Here is a 23,861-nt window from a genome sequence, read left to right on the forward strand (position 1 = left end):
ATCCTGATGATATTGGTGCTGCTGGTCCCTGGACCATACTTTTTTTTTTTTTTTTTAAGATTTCATTTATTTATTTGACAGAGAGAGAGACAGCGAGAGAGGGAACACAAGCAGGGGAAGTGGGAAAGGGAGAAGCAGGCTTCCCGCTGAGCAGGGAGCCCTATGCGGGGCTTGATCCCAGGACCCTGAGATCATGACCTGAGCCGAAGGCAGTCGCTTAACCAACTGAGCCACCCAGGTGCCCCTGGACCATACTTTAACAAGATACCACAGTAGCAGTTTTCAAAGTGTGGCCAACAGACTTCAGGGGCCCCTCACAGCCTTTTAGGAATCACTGAGGTCTTTACTTTTCCAACTACATCTGTGTTGAGACCAGATTTTCTTCATATGCTTCAACTAGAACAATATAATAAAAAAAAAAAAAAAAAGAGGTCTAAGCATCACACACCTCTTGGCATGGCAGTGAACAATTTTTGAACACTCATAATAATATAAGCACTATTGACTTAACAACAAAAATATAAAACTATGATGGGAGAGAAAGAAGGGGGAAAGGTAGAAAGGACATCAACTGATAAATTTTTCAAAACTGTTTAGAAATACAGAAATAAATACTAAGGAGAGAAACTAGAATCGCTGTGCATGGCTGGATGGCTGTGTCTGAGGAACAGGGCTGGAAGGGCGGGGACGGGCAAGGCTGTTTCTCATTAGAAGCCCATCCCTACCTGTCCACTCTTCACCCTTCTCTGCCCTACTCTGAGCCCCAGGAGGCTGGCCTTGCTGTTCCTTGCCCTTGGTTCTGCTTGAACTCAGATAAAAAGGGTGTCCCTTTACTAAAGTCTCTTGAACTTCCTGAGTGCCTTTGTTTTCTGCCAGGACCTTAACTGATATGAATGTTGTGACTTTTTAAAATTTTGTACATGACCAAATAACATTCTTAAAAAAAATTAATGGGCCATTTTCTTAAAAATGCCAAAGTCGTGAATAACAAATCTGAAGATCTGATACGGATCAAAGAAGACAAAAAAGACATGAAAACTAGATAAAAGGAATGATCCTGTATTGCATCTGGCTAAGAAAAAAATAAGAAAAAAATGACTATGAAAATTAAAGGACATTATTGAGACGATTGACAGAATTTAAATAAATCCATAGATCAGAGAGCAGCATTGCAGCAATGTTCAATTTCCTGATGTTTGTCATTGTCTCATGGGAGGTATCATGTCTGCAATCTACTCTTGAATGGCTCCCAGTAAAAATTATACAATACTAACATATGTAATAAAGAGAGTGCAAGCAAATGTGCATCCAGGTGAAGGGAATATAGTTCTTTGTACTAATCTTGCAACTCAAGTCTGAAGTTATTTCAAAATGTAAAGTTTCCAAAAACATAGATGGGTTCTTTTGACAAAAGCTCTAAATACACAATTTGATACCAGTACACGAATAGATAGGTCAGTGGAACAGAACAGAGAATCTGTAAATACACCAATCCAAACACATATGAGATTTAACACATTTAAAGGGTAGCATTTCAAAATACCGTGTGCTGAGGGTAGGGATGGGGATGGATTATTTTTTATATGGCATCTGTTAAATGGAGTAGCCATCTGAAAAAGAAGTAATGATGGCTCCCCATTTCACTCGATGGGCCAATTGCCAGATGGATCAAAAACTTAAGCCGTAAAAGAAAACAAAAGCTACTAAAAGAAAAACCATGAGAGGAGCAGACTTAGCGGGAGGCAGAGACCACCTCCCTAGGAGTCAGTGTGCAGACACCGCAGGTCCAGTGCCTTTGCAGCCGGCGGCCGGCTCCCAACAAGCCCCTGGCCAGTGCTCGGCCAGGGCCTCTGCACAGAGAATGAAGGAATGAGAGAGCAGAGCGGGGCGGCTCTTGTTGGTCAGGGGCGGCTCCAGCAGGGCTGACAGAGGCAGTGGGGCCCCGCTGAGGAGTCCCAGCTCAGGGGACGGCCCGGTGTCCCCAGTAGATCTGCCCTGCGGGGGTCTCTGGATGTGATGCTAGTCATCCAGCTTCCCATTCTTCCCACTTTCCAAGCCTGCTTCTTCGGCCTACTGCCGATTCTGTGAGCTACTCGACGTTAAATCCCTTTTCTGTTTAAAATCACCCAGGTTTGGGCGCTTGGGTGCCTCAGTCGTTAAGCATTTGCCTTCAGCTCAGGTCATGATCCCAGGGTCCTGAGATCGAGCCCCACATCGGGCTCCCTGCTCAGTGGGGAGCCTGCTTTTCCCTCTCCCACTCCCCCTGCTTGTGTTCCCTCTCTCGCTGTGTCTCTCTCTGCCAAATAAATAAAGAAAATCTTTAAAAAAAAATAGAATAAAATCACCCAGGTTTATTTCTGTTGCTTACAACTTAGAATGTTAACTGCACACACACGCACACACATACATAAATGGTGTGTGTATCCATATATATATTCTATATGTCACATATATACTAAATTGTATGGTTTGTTTTTTTCCTTTTTTGCCTTAAGATTACATATGCATGAACATGAGCATGCATACAAAACTGGCAGGCTGTGGAGCACAGCAAACGGGCCACAGTGGATACCTACGGGGCTGGGAGCTTAATGGTGGAGCTAGACTAAAGGGAATGCCACTTTTGAATCAATCGTCTGTGTTGTTAAGGGTCTTTTTTTTTTTTACAGCAATCATAGATTTACATACTGCTTTTTTAAACTATAAATATTTTAACATAATTTTTTTCAAACAAATCTTTTACCTGTCTCACACCAGAGCCGGAGTGGGGGCGCCGAGGCCAGAACAGAGCAGCAGGCAGACCGTCCCCCCTCACGGAGCAGGCCGTCTAATGGGGACACAGACAGGGCACCAAGCACTGATTGCACAGCGTCATGAGCCTTAAGATGGGGAGAGATGGGCCCTGTGGGGGCCATAGAGGAAGGGCGCCCACGTCACCTAGAGGGAGGCCAGGGAAAGTTTCCCAGCCGTTACACGTCGGACCAGCAAACGAGAGAGAAGAGGATGCGCAGAAATGTACAGCAGGCCGAGGGAACAGCACCCACCGGGCCACAGAGACCACGGCTCCCTCAGGAAATGTGGTGGCTGGAGCACAAGGAGGGCAGGGAGGAGAAATGAGCACAGAGGGACAGGCAAGGTGGATCACAAAGACCTCGTGAAGGTCTTGTAAAGTCTGCTTCAGCAGCTCGGACCTTACCCTGAGGGCCAAGAGTCACTGAGGCTTCCAAGCAGGAGAGCTGGTCAGACCTGGCCTTTGGCATATCAGTGCTAGGATTTTCCCTCCAGTTTACATCAGCCGTGACAATTATTACTGTCAGCGGAGGACTCCTGCAAAGTCTCCTCTTACCTTCCAGAACACTGGGCAGGGTTTTCCTAGTGTCCCCTGGAGGAGGACCATCCATCCATCTATCCCAGCTTGTGACTCCTGGCTCCCCCTGCCAGCCTTAGTAGGCACTTGCCTCAGGGCTGATTATACCGTCATTCCTAAACCACTAGCTATTATATAAACCGATGAAATCAAACCTCAGATAAATCTCAGCCCTTTCCAGAAGCTTAATGCAGAAGAAGCCCCTTGTGAAATTCTGAGGGCAGGCCTGTTCAGCCACTCAGGGCCCTGTAGGCTACATTCGTGAACCTTAGGGCACACCACCATCAATACCTCACTCATCCTTTTTTTTTTTTTTAAGATTTTATTTATTTATCTGAGAGAGAGAGAGAGATCACGAGCAGAGGGGAGGGGTAGAGGGAGAAGCAGTCTCCCCGCTGAGCAGGGAGCCCGATGTGGGCCTCGGTCCCAAGACCCTGGGATCATGACCTGAGCTGAAGGCAGACACTTAACGACTGAGCCACCCAGACGCCCCTCACTCATCTTTATTAGCACAAATACCGATCTGCTGGCACCTGCTGGTATATTCGCTCTCCTCTCCTGTCTCCCAGTGCCACCCCAGCTTAGGGTTTCCTCTTGTCCTGTGTCCAAGTGTCTGCTATTAGGCCATAGTCTATGGCTCATGCTCTGAGCTTGAGGATTTCCCATGACAATGAGCTCTTGGGAATTCTCTCTCCCCAATTCGGTTATGTCTGACATTTTTCTCTATAAGGACACACATTCTGACTTACAGATCTTTTCACTTTTACAAAGTGCTTCATGAAATCACTGTGATTCATGTCACTCACAATTAAGAACGACCATTAGGAGAAAAAACAACTTGGCTTCTTGCTTTCAGCTGCACCATATAGCAACAGTGGCACGAGGAGGAACCCTGAAATTATCCGTAAGATTTTCAGCCTGCATTCACCTGGTGAGTATTTTACTACCTCAAAACACCAAAAGCACGAAGTTTCTTTTTGCAGGTAAGCAAATAAGCAATACAGTTGCCCGCTGTTTTGAAATACAGTTTCTCGGTTACTTGCTCTGAAACGATGCATTTCTTTAAAATGCACTGAGAGTCTTTAGTAAGTTCATTATCTTCAGTGTAATTTAAAAAGCCAAATGTTGATCTCTGCTTTGTGCCACTCTGGTGTGGCATCCCTGAGAGGAGGATAGATGATTTCTACAACTATCCCTGCCCACAGGAGGCCAGGTCGGGCTCTATTTATCATCTCTAATACGGTAGAGATGTGCTAATGAGCAGCACCTCAAGAAAACACCATGAAGTGATGGGCACAGACACCTTTTTAAAAGCATGTCTTTCTCCACTCACTGTACTAGACTCAATTAGGGAGTGGAAAGCAAAAGGGGCTTGTTGTCTGTCTTGAGTAAAAGCTCCCTGGCATCTCCAAAGAGGTCCTTCACATTGACATTAATAAGCTCAGTGAGGATGTCTCAGGCTAAGAAACCTGAGACTGTCAGCACGTCAAAATGAACCTTTTTCTCAGAAGCAGACTCTCATTAATGAAGCTCGGTGTCTGATGTGGAGACACATCTCCATTTATGGCATTTCCCTCAGGTGTGCTTGGAGGAGCTCGCATTTCTTATTTAGAGCTTTTGTACAATAGGCGAGCAATGTTCCGAATAGAAGGGGCTTCACTGCTCAGTAGCATTGCTGGAGACGGACGCTGGGGTTGGCAAAAGCTGTAGTAACAATGCCTAGCGTTGACTCAGTACTATGTGCCCCACACAGTGCTAAGGGCTTTACTGGCACTATTCTGTGACCCTCCTTATGGAGTAGTGACCGTTATTGTCACCAAGGCTTAGAAATGTTATTGTGCCCACAGTTCTACAGTCAAGAGTTCCAGAGAGAAAATGCTGTGGCTGAAACTTCTGGCTATTTACATTTACATGAAGTAAAATTAAAAATGTATACTTCTGAAGCCAATATTACACTACGTGTTAACTAATTATAATTTGAACAAAAACTTGAAACAAAACAAATTTTTAAAGTAAAATTAAAAGTTTAGTTCCACATTTCAACTGCTCAGTAGCCACATGTTGCAGGTAGCTACCACATTACAGCCACGTGTGGCTATAGCGTTAATATAGAACTTTACCATCATCGTAGGAAGTTCTCTTGGACAGTACAATATAGAAGGGAATGACAAAGCAGTAAGATGGAAGGAGCCCAGATCCCACAGTGACCCCATGGACAATGGGAGTTGGATAGGACTGCAGTGTTTGAAGGCACCTGAATGGAACAGGCTAACACAGCTGGTCAATGGGACCACTGGACTCCGAGCACTGGCTAAGGTTCAAGCTACCCCACCTAACAACTTGTCTCTGGAACTCCTTCTTCTTTCACGACTAACCAGTGCCCTCTACTGACGGGCACATTCTTCTTCATATATTTGATCAGGTCTAGTTGAGTCTGGGAGCAATTCAGCCTCTGAAATGTTTGACTTAGAGGTTCCACTTTCAGAGGGCAATCTTCCTAGCTTATTTCCAAATTCCTGGGGAGGTCTACCATTGCTCACCTACTGGAGCATATCATTATGAGCAAAGGGCTCTGATCTTGTGCTTCTGAGCAGAGCCTCACACTTGTTTTCCTTTACATTTCACCAGATCTTGCAAACAGGGACAACACGTTTCTGAGGTTCAGGTAACCTGCAGTGAAAGAGCAGTGAGAATTCTGTTTTGTGATGGATACACTGCTTAGAATCTGGGAGGCTTCTGGGCCACAATCCACAGGAAAAGTGTAATTGTCATTTCTCAGGAAACTCAGAGTTCATCCCTAAGGTTGTCACAGCCTTAACCTGATCTGGCAGAACAGAACACATCCAGTAAGTGGTGGTCTAAGGGTGGCTATCTTCACCAAGGGCTCAGGAAGTCAGCCTCCCCCTGCTGGTTATGGCCCAGGAATGCGGGAGCCTCTGGACTCCTGGGCCACCTGAAGGCTTTATGCCAGCATTCCAATACCACGTCTCACCATGACATGGCTACTTTATAAATGATGAACCAGTTCAACAGACACGCATGAAGGACCCATGAGCCAGGCACTGTGCATCGTGAGGACTGTACAGACAAGGAGTGTTGATACACTAGAGATCACACTGAGTAGATTCAACAAACAGCTTTGCAGATAGTCTCACTGAGGCCCTCCTTTGGTTTGAATCTTTCTCCACACTGTTCTGTGCCCAGTCCTTTCCTTGATGTGGGACCTTCACCAGATGACCTACAAAATCTGGTTACTCCCCTCTTACTTCTTAAAGAGTGGTGGTGGTTGTTTTCCTTCAATTCCTCTCTATTCCAGACATTCTACATTCATACTCTACCACCCCCTGCCCTTAGAAGGGAGATTTATATTTTCCTGTAGATCAGTAGTCTGTGGACCACTGGTGGGAAGGAAATGACTTGGGGAATTTATTTGAAAAACCTATAATAGAGATTCTTGGAACTCCACCCCCTGAGATTCTAATTTATTAGGCCTGGGGTATTAAGGTGCAGAAATGGGCATTTCAAACAAATGCCACAGATGAATCTGAAATATGGTCAAGTGTTTCGATCAGTTTCCTGCTGCTCTCCTTAACTACTACTTTCCAAGTACTTTGCCTTCCTCCTGATAGATCACCCAAACCTTCCCTTAAAAACCAAAATTTAGCCAGGACCTAAGGGAGGGTAGAATGGGGAGTTACTGTTTAATGGCTATAGTTGCAGTTTGAGAAGATGAAAAATGTTCCGGAGATGGGGCGCCTGGGTGGCTCAGTCGTTAAGCGTCTGCCTTCGGCTCAGGTCATGATCCCAGGGTCCTGGGATCGAGCCCCACATTGGGCTCCCTGCTCCACGGGAAGCCTGCTTCTCCTTCTCCCAGTCCCCCTGCTTGTATTCCCTCTCTCGCTGTGTCTCTCTCTGTCAAATAAATAAATAAAATCTTTAAAAAAAAAAAAATGTTCCGGAGATGGACAATGGTGATGGTTGCACAATAATGCAAATGTACTTAATGCCACAGAACTATACACTTAAAAATAATTAAAACAGGAAATGTTAGGTTATATATATTTTGCCACAATTTAAAAAATAAAGGAATGGATATTGCTACACGCTGTAACATAAACAAACCTTGAAAACATTACCTAAGTGAAAGACACCAGATACAAAATACCACTTATCTTATGATTCCACTAATATGGAGATATTTTAAAATTGACTGTGGTGATAGCTGCACATATCTGTGAATATACTCAAAACTACTGAAATGTACACTTTAAACGGGTGAATCGTATACTATGTGCATTATATCTCAATAAAGCTATTAAAATTTAACCGGTTTTAAATCTAGGATCACATTTATTTAAACTTCTGAAGACCTTAAGTGACATCCCATAAACTCTGAAATCACATTCTGGTGACATACTGGAAAAAAGCAAATGAAAGCAAATAAATCAAAGGACTGAGGTTTAGAACAGATGGCAAGAAAGATCAGAAGGTCTGTGGCTGGGCATGGTGGCTCTCCAGTCATCATGGCAAGGACAAAGGCAAGATTATAAAACACACTAGGTTGAAATTGATCAGAGACCTTTATTATAGTCCTCATCATTCATTAAGCAACCTACACAAATCATTTTCTTTTCCTCTGCCTCAATAGAGGCTGCCTCCAAGCCTGAAATGGAAGACACAGTAGTGGAAGACCTTGCAGAGAAAAGCTCTCTGCTTATCCCGGCTTAGGTGAAGGGAGAACAGGAAAAGCATGTGAGTACAATATTCCAAACAGTCTGTTCTTCAAAGCTGAGGCCTGCAGGAGAGGGGCTGGCCAAAGGATGCAGGTGAAAGCTCACAAAACTGCCGAGCTCAGCCATCAATCCAATGTTCCTAAAAAAAAAAAAAAAAAAAAAAAAACAAGAAAAAAAACAAAGAGCAATATGTAAAGCAAGGTGCCTCAAGAACTGGATGAGTGTGACAGACTGGGCAAAGTTCAAGTGGAAGCTGCACTGATACTGGCAGGTCTCTAAGACCGAAATACTCATTTTGAGGCATATCCATCCAAAAGATCTCAGAGGATAAACATGTCACTACAGAAATTGGGCAGCTGGGAATTAAGCATACTGGTCCAGAGAGTTAGAATTAGAAGTAGGGAAAGGGCAAAGAGGTTGCCGTGTTAGTTAATAAGCATTTGGAGATTCCAGACAAAGCATGATACAAAATAAATGAGATAAGTTTTCTAAGCAAGAAGTTTATAATCTTTTGATAAATTTCCAGTTCAAGATGGGGGACTGAGCCCACAAGTTTGTATGTCCTCCCATCCAAGATTCCATTCAAAAGGAAATAAGGTTTTAAACAAAGAATGGGGCCCATCAGCAGTTAAGAGATTTCAACAAAAAGCTGAATAATAGAAATCTGATTGAAGTATGTTTATAAAAGAGCAGGAAAAAACATAAGCTAGAATGACTAGAAGGAGCAGCAGAGGTGGGAGCCCATCTGCCCAAGAGACTCATGGACAGTCTCCACACAGACACAGACACCAGGAAAAACAGAAAGCAGCACAGGCTAGAAAGGGTTAATGACTTGAGGGTCTACGTGAGAAACAGTTGGCCCCACCTCCCTACAACCCTTCCAGCAGGTAGCATTACCAGAAGACAAAACACTTAAAGCTAAATGGAAAAAAATCAGAGGGCTCTCTTCCAATAAACTAAATAAATTATCTGAAGAACTAGAGAAGCCTCTGAAAATGCCATCTCCCCACAATAAGGCTTTCAGGGCCCCAGTATAACATCTGATCCCACCTCTGCCCACCCTAAAGTAAAAGTGCCAAGCAAAACCACCTTCCCATGTATTCACAGCTTCCAAACAGCCTTCGTACTCCCTCATTTCTAAACAGAATGAAAAACTGCAAAATGAAAGGAAAAACTAAAATTTATTTTAAAAAAAACCCTAGAAAACAGATAATTCAGAGAAAAGAACATATAAGAAAACAAAGTAAAAATAACTCTAAGTTAAAAAAAAAGGAAACAGCCTCTTCTTTTGATAAAGGCAAATTCCAGCTGAGATCAAATGATAAAGCTGACTGAAATTTTTTTTTTTTTTTAAAGATTTTATTTATTTATTTGAGAGAGAGAGAATGAGAGAGAGCACATGAGAGGGGGGAGGGTCAGAGGGAGAAGCAGACTCCCTGCAGAGCAGGGAGCCCGATGCGGACTCGATCCAGGGACTCCAGGATCATGACCTGAGCCGAAGGCAGTCGCTTAACCAACTGAGCCACCCAGGCGCCCTGAAATATTTTTAAAAAGAAAATCTTTCAAGCACTGAAGAGGCATCAATAACAGTGAAATCCAAGATCTAAAGAAAGCAAGAACACAACGTAACCCAGCCTCCAAATCTGCTTTTGCCCTGAGGTCATTTGCCAGTCCAAAAGACAGAGCTGAGAAATTCTGGCTGAGTCAAATCTAAGACTCTGCCCAAGTGGAAAGGTTGAATTTTTTAAAAAGCTGTAATCCCAAAAGGCTATACCCCCAGAGTAAAGCTAGACTAGAATTAAATCAGCCCCCTCACAGACTTGCAGGCAGGGTTCACATATATTAATTACCACAGTGAGCCAAGAATCCTCAAGTCTTGGATTAGGATTAAGGAGATCCTGAATTTACACATTCCCCTAGGTACCTTGCAGCAGCAAATGAAAATCTTTGGAGAAATGTTTCATCACACAGGCCTCTAACTATCCAACAAATAATTTTTTCAAGTACAATGACCAATACACCAAGATAACTAGGCATAAAGAAGAAAAAAGACCATGAAACACTATCAACAGGAACAAGTCAGGAAAAAAAAAAATAAGTCAGCCTCAAAAGGCTGTGGATATTAGACTGGACAGAGACTATAAAACAACTGCACTTACTTTGTTTAAGGAAATAAAAGACAAGCTTCAAAACATCTGGAGCGAATACAATAACAAGTGACAAAGTAGATTTGAAAAATAAGCAAATGGAATTCACAGAACTGAAGATACAGAAACAAAACAAACTAAAAAATCAACAGAAAAGTTTAAAGGATACAAGACCACCAGAGAAAGAATCAGGAAGCTGGGAGATCAGAAAAAAACTACACAGAAGCATAGAGAGGCAAAATAATGATTGAGGTTTAATATACATTTAATGGGAATCCTAATGAGAAAGGAGAGAGAACAAAGCAGAGCCATTATCTGAAAAGATACTAGCTGAGACTTCTCCAGAACAGATAAAAGACATCAATCCATAGATTTAAGAAGCCTAAGCAGACCAGAGAGGGAAATCTGCACGTAGATACATCCAACTGAATCTAAAGAAAAATCAGAGACAAATATAAAATCTTCAAAGTAACCAAAAGAGAACAAATTAGCTTCAAAAGATTAACAGATTAACAGTGATTTCTCATCAGAAACAATGGAAGCCGGGCGCCTGGGTGGCTCAGTCGTTAAGCATCTGCCTTCGGCTCAGGTCATGATCCCGGGGTCCTGGGATCAAGGCCCGTATAGGGCTCCCCGCTCCGCGGTAAGCCTGCTTCTCCCTCTCCCACTCCCCCGGCTTGTGTTCCCTCTCTCGCTATCTCTCTCTCTGTCAAATAAATAAATTTAAAAAAATCTTTAAAAAAAAAAAAAACAATGGAAGCCAAAAAACAGTAGAATGACAGCTTCAACATGATAAATAACTTTCCACCTAAAATTCTATATTCAGCAAGATACCCTTAACAATGAAAATAAAGGCTTTTTCACCACCACCACCCTCCAAAAAACCCATACTAAAGAAGACCCATACTAAAGGAGTTCTAAAGGATTTACTTCAGAAAGAAAGAAAATGATCACAAATGGAGAAGCAGAAATATAAGAGGGGCAAAGATATAAATATGTGGATAAATTCATATATCTTTGTCTGTATAATACAGCAGTAACAGTGCCTTATGTGGATTGACAAAAACAAAACAATGCATGACAATAATAGCATGTATGGGGAAGAGGGCCTTGTATAGTGAGTTAGTAGTTCTAAGATCTTATTTTCTTGAGGACAAGATAAAGGTACTATCTTTAGGCACTGATAAAATAAGGATGCATACAGTAACTGGTACAGTAACAAAAGAATAAAGTATATAAGTTCTTGAAAGAGGTAAAAAATAAAATAATAAATTGACTTAAAAAGGGCAAAAAATTGAAAAGAAAAAAACATAAAATAGGACAAATAGGAAGCACAAAATAAGATGGCACATTTAAACCCATATATACCACTAATTACATTAAACATAAATGAACTAAGTGCTCCAGTTAAAGAAAAAGACTGTCAGCCTAAATTTTAAAAAATAACCCAATTATATTCTGTTTACAGATATGGAAAGGTAAAAATAAAAAGATAAAAAAAAATACATACCATGCAAATACTAACAAAGAAAGCTGGAAAATTTTAAAAGTGTTAGACAAAATAGTCTTTAAGGCAAAAAGCACTACCAGAAGTAACAATGGTTAACTTATAAAAAGTCTCAAACACTTAACTACTAGAAGCTACTGCTGACCAGAAGAAGTCTTGCCAATAACATAGCTGATTAGCACATATTTTGTATGTTATGTGTATTATATACTGTATTATTACAATAAAGTAACCTAGAAAAAAGAAAATGTTATTAACAAAATAAGGCAAAAAAATACATTTAGAGTGCTATACTGTAAAAAATCCCCACATACCCACAGAGTTCAAACCTGTGCAGTCTGGGGCACCTGGCTGGTTCAGTCAGTAGGGTATGCAACTCTTTTTTCTTTCTTTTCTTTTCTTTTTTTTTTTTTAGGATTTTATTTATTTAGAAAGAGAAAGAGCGTGCATGTGAGTGGGAGAGGGAGGAATCTCAAGCAGAATACCTGCTGAGCAGAGAGCCCCATGCAGAGCTCAGATCTTAAAACCCTGAGATCATGACCTGAGTTGAAATCAAGAGTCCCAACACGTAACAGACTAAGCCACCCAGGCTCCCCAGGCATGCAACTCAGCCCCACATTGGGCATGGAGACTACTTAAAAAAAAAAAAAGGCCCCCTTGGGGCACCTGGCTGGCTCAGTCAGAAGAGCATGCACTCCAGATCTTGGGCTCATGATTTTGAGTCCCATAGTGGGTGTAAGGATTACTAAAAAAATAATAATAAACTTTAAAAAACAAACAAAAAACCTGTGCTGTTCAAGGGTCAGCTATACTATGAAGAACTTCATGCCAACAAATTTGAAAATTTAGATAAATGTAAAATTCCTAGAAAAACTATAATTCGAGGGGGAAGCAGGACAGGACTGCCTCAAAAAATAAAATAAACCTAAAATGATTCCAACATCATCCAAAAAAATTTAATCAGAAATCTTCCCATAAGGAAAATTCTAGCCAAGATGACTTCATTGGTGAATTCTACCATTCAAATAAATAATGGGGTGCCTGGGTGGCTCAGTGGGTTAAGCGTCTGCCTTCAGGTCAGGTCATGATCCCAGAAGTCCTGGGAGTGAGTCCGCATAGGACTCCCTGCTCAGCAGGGAGTCTGCTTCTCCCTCTGCCCCTCACCCCACTCACTCACTCTCGCACGCGCGCTCTCTCAAATAATAAAATCTTTAAAAAAAATTTAAACTAAAAAAAAACAAATAAGAAATATTTCCAATCTTACAAAGTTTTCTAGAGAACACATAAAAAGGGTACACACACTCTCCAACTAATTTGTATGAGGTTCACATTCAATAGGGAAAAAAATGCCAATCTCTCTTTAAAAACAGTGATACAGGGGCACCTGGATGGCTCAGTCAGTTAAGTGTCTGCCTTAGGCTCAGGTCATGATTTCAGGGTCCTAGGATCCAGCCCGCATCAGGCTCCCTGCTCAGCAGGGAGTCTGCCTCTCCCTCTCCATCTGCCCCTCCCCCACGCTCATGCACGCACACACATGCGCACACTTTCTCACTCTGAAATAAAATCTTCATAAATAAATAAAATTTAAAAACAGTAATACAGCATTTGCAATCTGTTAAAATTAATCTACAAAAAACATAGAGTTAAGGGCGCCTGGGTGGCTCAGTTGTTAAGCAACTGCCTTCGGCTCAGGTCATGGTCCCAGGGTCCTGGGATCGAGTCCCACATCGGGCTCCCTGCTCCGCGGGAAGCCTGCTTCTCCCTCTCCCACTCCCCCTGCTTGTGTTCCCTCTCTCACTGTGTCTCTCTCTGTCAAATAAATAAATAAAATCTTTAAAAAAAAAAAAAAAAAAACATAGAGTTAAGTATAATTAATGGGGACACACTGAAAGCTTTCCCTTTGAAATCAAGATGACTGCTACCAGCACATCTATTCAACACTACACTGGAGAATCTAGCCAAGAAAAAAGAAAAAGATAAGGATTGGGAAAACTTCACAAAATTGCCACTACTAGTGGGTATTACTATGTAACTACGGAAATCCAAAAGAATCAACACAAATCATTAGAATTAGCGTTGAGCAAGATGCTAGGTACAAAATTAAGACATAAAACCAGTTATATTTCTATATACTAGCAACATATGAAAATTAATTTTCTTAGAAAGATGCCAATAACAAGAGCATCAAAATTAAGTACTTAGAGGAAAGCATCTAACAAAATATGTCAAGATTTCTTCCTGTAAAATAAAAAAACTTTATTTAAAAAAACATTAAAGATCTAAATAAATGGAGAAACATACTATGTTCATGTACTGAAAAACTATTATAAATATATTCTTTCTCCCCCTAAGTAATCTATAGATTCAGTGCAATCCAATCAATACCCTTTTTCTGTGGAATTTGGCAAGCAGATTCTAAAATATACATGAAAATGCAAAGAATCAAAAATAGCCAAGACACTTAAAGAACAAGGTAGGAAGATCTGTTCTTTCAGATAAAGCTACCATAATTGATACAGTGTGGTACGGACATGGTAATAGACACAACGGATCAACAGATGAACAGAAAATTGAGGAACAGCCTTGATCTATCACAAAAGTAGCATGGCACAGAAAATTATATGGAAAAGTAGCTATCTAAATAATAAGAAAAAAATTAGACCCTTACCTCAGTCTGATACACAAAAAAGTCAACTGTAGTTTTATGAAAGATAAGAAAACTATAAAAATTTTAGCATATAGGAGAATGACTTCATGACCTTGGGGTAGGGAAAAAAGTCTTAAACAGGAAACAAATAGCATTACCTATAAAAAAAAATTAACACATTTGACTACCTTTAATTGAGAACTAGTTTATCAAAAGGTACCCTAAAGGGTGAAAAGACAAATCATAAACCAGGAAAAGATATCTGCTTCCCATATGATGAAAAAGATTCACATTCAGAAAAAATAAAAAAAAAAAGCATACACACACACACACATATATAATCACAGATACAGTTATAAATCAATAAGGAAAAAGACAAAATAACCAGGACAAAAACAAGACACCACCCCACCTCAGAAAATGGACATGCATATGAAAAGATGTCACCAGTAATCAGGGCAATGCAAAATAAAAGTACTATGCAATTATCATTAACATCCCTACCAGATTGGCAAAAATCAAATACCAAGTGTTGGTGAAAATGAGGAGCAATGCGAATTATCATACACTCTAGGTAGAAATGTGAATCAGGTGTGTAGAAGTTCAGCAATATCTGCAAAAGAGGGAGATATACATATCCTATGTCCCAGTAATTTTATCCACACACATACACACACACGCCTAGAGCAATATGTTTAAGAATGTGACGAGGGAGCAGAAGGCAAGCTGAAGACAAAGCATCAATAGCGCATTGCTTGTAACAGAAAAAGTTATCCAAATATCCACATTAAAATGATTCAGTTGTAATACTGTCACACAATGGTATGCCATACAGCACAGAAAACAAGAGAGATGTGCAACCACACAGGTGGATCTCATAAATGTGTTAACCTAAAGAAAACAGCCCCAGGACAGAAGATGACTGATGAATCCATACAGTCTGGTTACATTTTTAGAAAATTCAAAAAAATATAAAACCTGTTTAAGGATGCATGCTTATGTGGTAAAACTATAAAGAAAATCAAGTAATTACCAAAAAGTCAAGATACTGTTATGTCAGGAAAGGGGATGGAAAGATCTACCACGAAGAAGGAATATATATGGAGTTTCTGGGGGCTGACACTACTATATCTCTTGACCTAGCTGGTGGTTGCAATGGTGTTCATTTTATTATTTATTGACTTTATATTTGTTATGTGTTCCTAAGGAAAGGCTTAGAAAAGAATATACATAAACTCATCTGCATAAAATATCCAGAAAATTACACAAGAGACTAATAACAGTTGCCTGCAGGGAAGGCACCTCTATGAGAGATTAAAGGACAGAAGAGGTAGAGGAAGTTCTTCATGTTTGGAGAATTGTTCACAGTACTGTTTTTCAACTACTACACTCAACCAATATGTAAAGCATGGGAGATTTTAACTAGGATAACAAGATATGTTACCAGTCTTCACAACGTCAAAGTACAAGTATAGATGACACCAAGTAAAAGCTAGAAGTGGGTTGGGCGCCTGGGTGGCTCAGATGGTTAAGCGTCTGCCTTCGGCTCAGGTCATGATCCCAGAGTCCTGGGATCGAGTCCTGCATCAGGCTCCCCGCTTAGCGGGGAGCCTGCTTCTCCCTCTGCCTCTCTGTCTGTCTCTTATGAATAAATAAATAAAATCTTTAAAAAAAGAAAAAAAAAGCTAGAAGTGGGTTAAAAAATGGGAAAGGAGGGGAGCCTGGTGGCTCAGTCGGGTTAAGCATCTGCCTTCAGCTCAGGTCATGATCCCAGGGTCCTGGGATCGAGCTCCACGTCAGGATCTCCTCTGCGGGAAGCCTGCTTCTCCCTCTGCCTCTGCCTGCCTCTCTCTCTCTCTCTCTGTCTCTCATGAATAAATAAATAAAATCTTTAAAAAAAAAAAATGGGAAAGGATGGGTCCACTAATAGTCATACCTTCCAAAGTGGGGAGTTAACCAAAAAAAAATAGATTATTTTAGTATGTTACGTAAACTGTAAAGGTAACAAAGGAACTAAAAATAATGATATAACTTCCAAAAATCAGAATGGAGGGATTTATGGAGCAGTATAGGTTACCTAAATCTTCATTTATCACAGCAGGAAGTTAACATCTGCAGTTGAAAAATCAAGGATGAAGCATATTATTTAGAAATGTAAGTAACCACCTGAAAAGCTAAACACAAACAACAGGAGTGTGGAGCAGCAGCTGCATTTCATTGTAAGCCATTAGAGAACTGATTTTCAAGCATGGATAGATAATGCCTTGATTAAAAAAGAAAAAATAGGGCGCCTGGGTGGCTCAGATGGTTAAGCGTCTGCCTTCGGCTCGGGTCATGATTCCAAGGTCCTGGGATCGAGTCCCGCATCGGGCTTCCTGCTCCTTGGGAGCCTGCTTCTCCCTATGTTTCTCTCTCTCTCTCTCTCTCTCTCTGTCTATCATGAATAAATAAATAAAATCTTAAAAAAAGAAAAAATAATTTTCTACTTAGAGCATATATATCTAAGGACATGAGAAGATTTATTTGACCAGGTACAAAATATAATACTGACTGAATCCACAGGGCCAAAATTCAGGTCTACTAATGTAGGTAGAGCAGAGGAATGCAATTACTGAGATTATTGGATCAAAAGATGAAAATGAATACGGCCACCACTTAGTGACCCTTTATCAAAAATCCAAGCTAAGTACTATGCCATGGTGGAGACCAGAGCAGAAAACTACATAAGATCTCTCCACTTCTATTCCTGGCACCTTCCAATTCATTATCCACAGGTCTGTAGTGTTAAGTCTTTAAAATACAAATCTGATTAAATACTCTTTGAAAGTTGGTAATTAAAGATAAGCAGGTAAAGTAGGCTCCGAACATATTTGGAGAACTGATGGGAAGTCAGTCACAAGAAGTTGCCTTCCTCAGGTAGGCAATTAACAAGTTATTTTTAAGAAAAATGAGTAAATAGAAAAAAAGGGTTAAGAAAGTTCTACAAATTGAAAGAATACTCAATAATCTAGACTTGAAGCCAGCCATGGGAAAGTATCTTAAAACACATTAAAAAAAAAAAGTATCAAAAGGGTGAGAGGCCTAGGCTGATATACAGAACAAAAGAGAAAAACAGTGAAATAAATACATCCAGAAATGATTTCTTTTTTTTTTTTAAAGAATATCTCAACTGATTTTTTTTTTTTTTAATTTATTTATTTGACAGAGAGAGAGACAGCAAGAGCAGGAACACAAGCAGGGGGAGTGGAAGAGGGAGAAGCAGGCTTCCCGTCGAGCAGGGAGCCTGATGCGGGGCTCGATCCCAGGACCCTGGGATCATGACCCGAGCCGAAGGCAGACGCCCAATGACTGAGCCACCCAGGCGCCCCCAGAAAGGATTTCTGAAGGTAATGATGCTTGAAGGAGATAATGAGAACACTCTGGTATTGTAAAGGTGAGAATGAATGGAAAGTGCATGGCTCTCTCATATTCAATCAGAATACGTGCAGGGAAAAATAAGCTGACCAGATTTAGGAATTATTGGAGAAATAGATATCCATCCAAGAGAAGATGGCTAAAATAAGGTATCTCAAGTATTTTCTACTTCAATGACAGACTTAGTACACGAGTTAATGCAAAATTCTTAAGAACAAACAGACACAGGCAAGTACACGATCTCCCAGTGGCAAAATAATCACTTTATACAGATTCTTGAAGAAGAAAAAAGAACAAGAAGCAACCCTTTAAATGCTGGCAATTGCTTCTGATCTCTAGCATTATGATGAGGGGAAGATTATATAGCATTATATGAGGGGAATGGAGATCAAAGTAGGAAACAAACTTCTCAATCCACCTAACCCCACTAGGATCTTTATATATTCCCTCTCGTTTTTTTATTATTAGCAATTTTCAAGAAAAAGTTCTAGTTACCCAAGAGAATTCGAATTGCTAAATCTCACTAGATTTAACATATTAGTTTTTCCCAACTTAATAGGAAGTAGGGAGAAAGAATTATCCCTAAGAAGAACCAAGTAGCAGTTTTATAAGGTTCTGAACTCATATCATTAGCATGGGATAGACAGGTGGAAATGATTACCCATTGACAGAGAACTCACCTTCCAGAAAAGCAAATTCATCCACAGCTTCTATTGCATTATCTGAAACACACAGTAAAAGGACACCTGACTAAGTCTGGTCATTTGGACATCAACCCCTTTAAAAAACCACAACTCACATAATAAAGGGCATGACATTTTATGCGAATAAGGGCATTTATAAACTTTGTCCCCTGCTGTCATGAGATCCATTTCTACTCCACCACCAAATCTTACGTATCAGCTGTCTCTCTACAAAAGTAGGAAAACTCTAGGTAAACCCTGTTCAGTGGCGAGAACCTTTTTGCTCTGAAGTCATCAAAGGAGAGTGTAGCAAAATAGAAGGGAAAGTGGGATTAAGGTATACAAAAGCTTACACATGTACAAGGGTTACCAACTAAAGAGGCAGAAATTAAACCCCCAGTTTCTGGGTGAAAAAGAAGTGTCAAGACTGGTACAACATGGCAAAAGGTATAAAGGGGTCTAGTCAGCTTTGGCAACACTTAAGACTCCTTTCATTACCTACCCCACCACCTCTCCAGCCACCCAAAGCATAGGGACTCTAAAGGTTAGGATCTTCTATCACTGTGGCAGTCCAACAGAAAACATCATAGGGAGAGACCCTGTAGCACCTCTCACCTTACAGTGGTGGCTTCTCCCCCAGTGAGAGGGAAGCCTCCCCCAGCCCTCCCTTCTTTGCCCCCAGGTACCGAATACCACAGTGACATTCTACCCAAATCTCTCCTCTGGAGGGTTTTCCTCTTTCCTTGTTGAGCACAGCAGTAGGCATCTTTTGCAATGGTCTCCACAAACAGTTCCTGTGAGGCGAACAAGGAGAATTGAATCAATAGGTTCTAGCACAATTCTTGTGAGCGCTTCTATTTGAGTGATGGGAGGGGAGTAAGGGGTGCTCTGGGGAGCTGCTCAGTCCTGGACTTCATGAGGGCCTATTATTCCCTTTCCCCCTACCCCGGTAGCCCATGACACATCCCTCATCCCTCACTTGTAAATCCACCCCACTCATTCGCTTGACACTCCTACAAGTTATGTTAGACACTCGAAATACCACTTAAAGTTGTTGTCCAAAGCCCTTATGACGAGGCAGGTGTGTTAACAAACCAACTACTGCAGGTATGTGACTCTTTCTCCCAGTCTTCCCTCCCACAGTTACGTCTCAGAATCCGGTCCCGGCACCTCACTCACCCCCTTACGCTACGCACACGCAGTCCAGACCCTCCTCCTCCCTCGCTTGCCCCCTCTCCAAGCCGCCCCAGTCGCCGCTACGCCCCGCCCCCCGGAAGGTTCCTGAAGCCCCGCCCCTCGCCACCTCACCGCCCCGCAACCCCGTGTGGCCCTGACGCTCCCGCCGCACCGCGGCTCGTGCCAGAATGAAGATGGCTTCCTGTCCCGCGAGGGTCACGTCGGGGTCCGCCTTCACCAAAGCCTTCACTCGCGCTAAAGGCAGCCTCGAGAGACGAGCCCCGGGCGCACTCGTCGGGGCTTGGGGCTGCGGAGCAGCGGTCTCCCCACTGGGCCCCTCCTCCTCCCGGGGCGTCCCGCTTCCAGCCGCCGCCGCCGCCGCCATCCGGGCCCCGAGCGTGCTGCGCGCGACCGCTGACTGTGCGCGCGCATGCGGCGCCGGCCCCTTTCCCGCGCGCGCTGCGGGCCACGCCCCCTGTGGGCGCGTGGCTCCGCCCTTTACGCGGCTGGACGCTCCCAGGACTCCGGGCGGGCGGGGACGAGCGCTGGGCGTGGCGGCTCTGGTCCTGGTGAGTGCTGTCGGGCCTGGTTGACCCCAAGCACCGACCTTCAGTGCCTGAATGTGGTTCAGCCGGGCCAGTGCCGGGAGGAGCTCCGTGGTCTGGAGAAACCCAGACCAAGCCTGCAAGAGTCTCAGTCAAGAGATAAGCGAGTGATAGACAAGACTGAGAAGGGCAGGTGCCCGTGCGAGGCCCGGGGGAGATCCAGCGTGCGAGAAAAGAGGGTACCGAGAGGGGCGCGAAATCTGGACCGGTGTCAAGGTGAACAAGATGCCCTAGAAGGAGGTAGGACCTTGGCAGGCAGAAATCGAAGAATTTCAGTCCTGATAGGAAACCACAAATAAAAAGCATAGAGGCTGTGAAGTATGAAGTTGTGTCGATGACAAGCCGTCCACGCTTGTTCAGTCGTGAGTTGCCCCAGAGCATTGGCTCTCAAACTTTTTGTTCGCAGGCTCCCTTCACGCTCTTAGAAATTACTGAGGACCCCAAAGAACTTTTGTTTCTCTAGTTTATATTTATTGTGTTCGAAATTAAGAGTTTCAGAATTTTAAGTAATGCACGTTAACATAAATAACATTTTTATAACAAGTTTCCCCAAAAAAAAGTCTAATGAGGAAATTCTCTTTAATGTATGGCTTTAATAGAAGACCATTGGATTCTCTAGCTGCTTCTGTATGTTAATGTTACCACTTCTTGCACAGATCTGGAAATTCCTCTGCATCTTCTTGAGAAATGAGAATGAAAAAGGCAAATAACCTCTTAGTATTGTTAAGAAAATAGTTTTGACTTCACAGACACCCGAAAAGGGAATCTCAGAATACACACCACCCCTGATTAGTCCCCACACCAAAGTTTGAACCTGGCACAGAGAAACAGTTCATATTTGCAGTAACAGGTTTTGTGTGGTTTTTTTTAAGATTTTATTTATTTATTAGAGAGAGAGAGCATGAGATGGGAGAGGGTCAGAGGGAGAAGCAGACTCCCCCCGCTCAGCAGGGAGCCCGATGTGGGACTGGATCCTGGGACTCTGGGATCATGACCTGAGCCAAAGGCAGTCGCTTAACCAATTGAGCCACTCAGGCGCCCTGCAGTAACAGTTTTAATCTAAGTCAGTTCTAATAGCTCACATTTTTTAGCATTTCCTATGTGCATGGTTCATGCTTTTATATGTGCTTTTACATTTATGTATTTATGTACTGAGTAACAATTCTCATAATACCCTTTCTGGAGTAGTTAATATTTTAACTTTTACAGTTGAGGAAGACACGAGGTGGTTAATTTATCCACATCAGAATGCAGTCAAGCCAAAATGAGGTTAAATTAGATAGTATCTATCTGCATTCATCAATGATGTAGTAAACTCTACGTGACTGGATTAGCAGAGGCTCCCCTAGAACAGAACAAGAGGCCTGACCGAGATTAAAACCTTCAGAAGGGGCGCCTGGGTGGCTCAGTCATTAAGTGTCTGCCTTCGGCTCAGGTCATGATCCCAGGGTCCTGGGATCGAGCCCCGCATCAGGCTCCCTGCTAGGCAGGAAGCCTGCTTCTCCCTCTCCCACTCCCCCTGCTTGTGTTCCCTCTCTCGCTGTGTCTCTCTCTGTCAAATAAATAAATAAAATATTTAAAAAATAAAACCTTCAGAAATGGGGTTGTGTCACTGAAAATTTCACTACACCCTCCTTTGGGACCTCAGTCCTGAGCCCCTTCAGATTACATTTGTGGACACTCCTGCACAGGGAAAGCTCCACACAAAATTCATAAAAGCACGGCCAGATTCTTGTGTCCCCTAGCAGTGGAACACTTCATGGAGCAATATCCTAACAATGTCAAAGCAGTTAAGTACTAATGGCTGCCTGAATTCTGAATTAACACAATAAAGGAACACTGTGGGGACAGGAATCCCTTTAGACTTCCTGAAGGGTCCAGTCAAATTGGCTTTCCAGAAGGATTCTCTTTAACCCTTCTCTCTTCCCAGTTTTCTCCGTTATCCATATTTTCCCTGCCTTTCTTCCACTTGCTCCTCTTCCCCTCTCTTTTCTCCCCCCAGTTCCTATTTTTTTTTTCCTCATTAGTTGTGTATTTTACCACTTGGCCCAGCTCCATCCTCCTTTCCCTGGTTTTACTATGACTAATAGGAAGAGGTTTATTTAGACCACACAGGAGTTCTTGACTATGAGCCATGAAAGGCACGAAGTCGTGTTAAAAGGGGGAATCACGGGGCGCCTGGGTGGCCCAGTCAGTTAAGCACCTGCCTTCGGCTCAGGTCGTGATCCTGGGATCACTTCCCTTTAGGATATGGCAGGGATCTATCAGGCATATTACTTAACTAGTGTTGATCAGACAATTCCTGATTGACTAAGATTCTATTTCTGGAAGAGCCAGAAGTGTCTTGGTCTGATGATGTAGGGCTTAGCATTAGTACTCCATTTTGGGCCTGTTGTCTTGTTTGTAACACTGTATTAAAGAGCAAGATTCAACTGAGTAAATATTCAAGATCTTATTGGCTTTATTCAACAATTCATGAACTGGGTAGCATCCAACCCAGCAGATAGATAGAAAGCCACTCTGAAGAGCTGTATAAGTCAAAGAGATTTTTATAGACCAAAGTGAGCAGGAATAAGGAAGTTTTACAGGACATTTGCTGATTGGCTAAAGCAGGGTTAGTTTCCCTGTATGGAGCAAAGGGAAGTCTTAGAGCATGGTTAGATAACCTATGGTGATCAGGCAAGCCTTGATTGGTTGACCTAGGTCCTCCTTTTCTAGAAGAACCAAGCATAGAAACTAGTTAAGTTTTGATTTGCTGACATGGGGCTTATCATGAGCAACTCCATCTTGGGCCTAATCTGGTTGCTTTAACAAATGTACATTTGTGAATGAATGAATCATTAGCTGTGGGTCATCTAGAATTGCTATCCCCTAAGGAAGCGTGTCAGAACCTGGAGAGAGAAAAAAAAAAAGAACCTGGAGAGAGAATTGTTATTTGAAAATACCTACCAAGGGTGTCTAGTACAGTTGACCCTTGAACAATGTGGGGGTTAGAGGCACCAGCACCCCTGCCCAGTTGAAAATCTACACAAACGGCACCTGTACGCAACTATACTAAACTTGCCACCTACATCTATAAGGGTTGCCTCCACTAGACTAGAGATTGTGAACCCATGTGCCTTCCTGGGCCAAACTGATAATACAAATCAGAGCACAGCAAGCTATAGACTGGGGTCCATGTCCAGCCTGCCACTTTTTTTTTTTTTTTAAGTAAATAAAGCTGTTTGGAAATAGACCATAACCATGTGTTTATGTATTTTCTATATAACCTAAAGGTGACTGTAGCAGGGATTTACCATTATTAAAAGAAAAGCACTCTGTCTCAGGATTGCCCTTACTGCCATTTACACAATTCTTTTTTTCTTTTTTAAGATTTTTTATTTATTTATTTGACAGAGAGATAGAGAGCACAAGTAGGCAGAGGGAGAGGGAGAAGCAGGCTTCCCGAGGAGCAGGGAGCCCGATGCGGGACTCAATCCCCGGACCCTGGGATCATGACCTGAGCCAAAGGCAGCCGCTTAACCGACTGAGCCACCCAGTCGCCCTGCCATTTACACAGTTCTTATGTAATCTTGTGCCCAA

The 23,861-nt window shown here is 42.3% G+C and overlaps 1 protein-coding gene across 4 annotated transcripts in view; it reads right to left on the minus strand.

Annotated features, from left to right (window-relative positions):
• The window catches only part of POLE4 (DNA polymerase epsilon 4, accessory subunit), a 32,253-nt gene extending 12,133 nt beyond the window's left edge, over positions 1-20,120 (minus strand). The window contains exons 1-4 of one of the 4 annotated variants that reach the window (XM_036099434.2): positions 19,847-20,120; positions 19,185-19,292; positions 18,496-18,537; positions 7,929-8,239 (exon numbers count right to left, since the gene is read on the minus strand). In XM_036099434.2, the coding sequence (XP_035955327.1) occupies positions 18,526-18,537; positions 19,185-19,292; positions 19,847-20,059 (333 nt within the window). In that variant the 5' untranslated portion in view covers positions 20,060-20,120 and the 3' untranslated portion in view covers positions 7,929-8,239; positions 18,496-18,525. Of the gene's footprint in view, positions 1-7,928; positions 8,240-18,495; positions 18,538-19,184; positions 19,293-19,846 lie in introns of those variants that run through there. The other 3 variants (XM_036099432.2, XM_036099433.2, XM_078056381.1) reach the window with 3 other exon arrangements.
• Positions 20,121-23,861: the final 3,741 nt, after the last annotated feature.

Source organism: Halichoerus grypus, chromosome 10 (assembly GCF_964656455.1).
Source record: "Halichoerus grypus chromosome 10, mHalGry1.hap1.1, whole genome shotgun sequence".
Lineage (NCBI taxonomy): Eukaryota > Metazoa > Chordata > Mammalia > Carnivora > Phocidae > Halichoerus > Halichoerus grypus.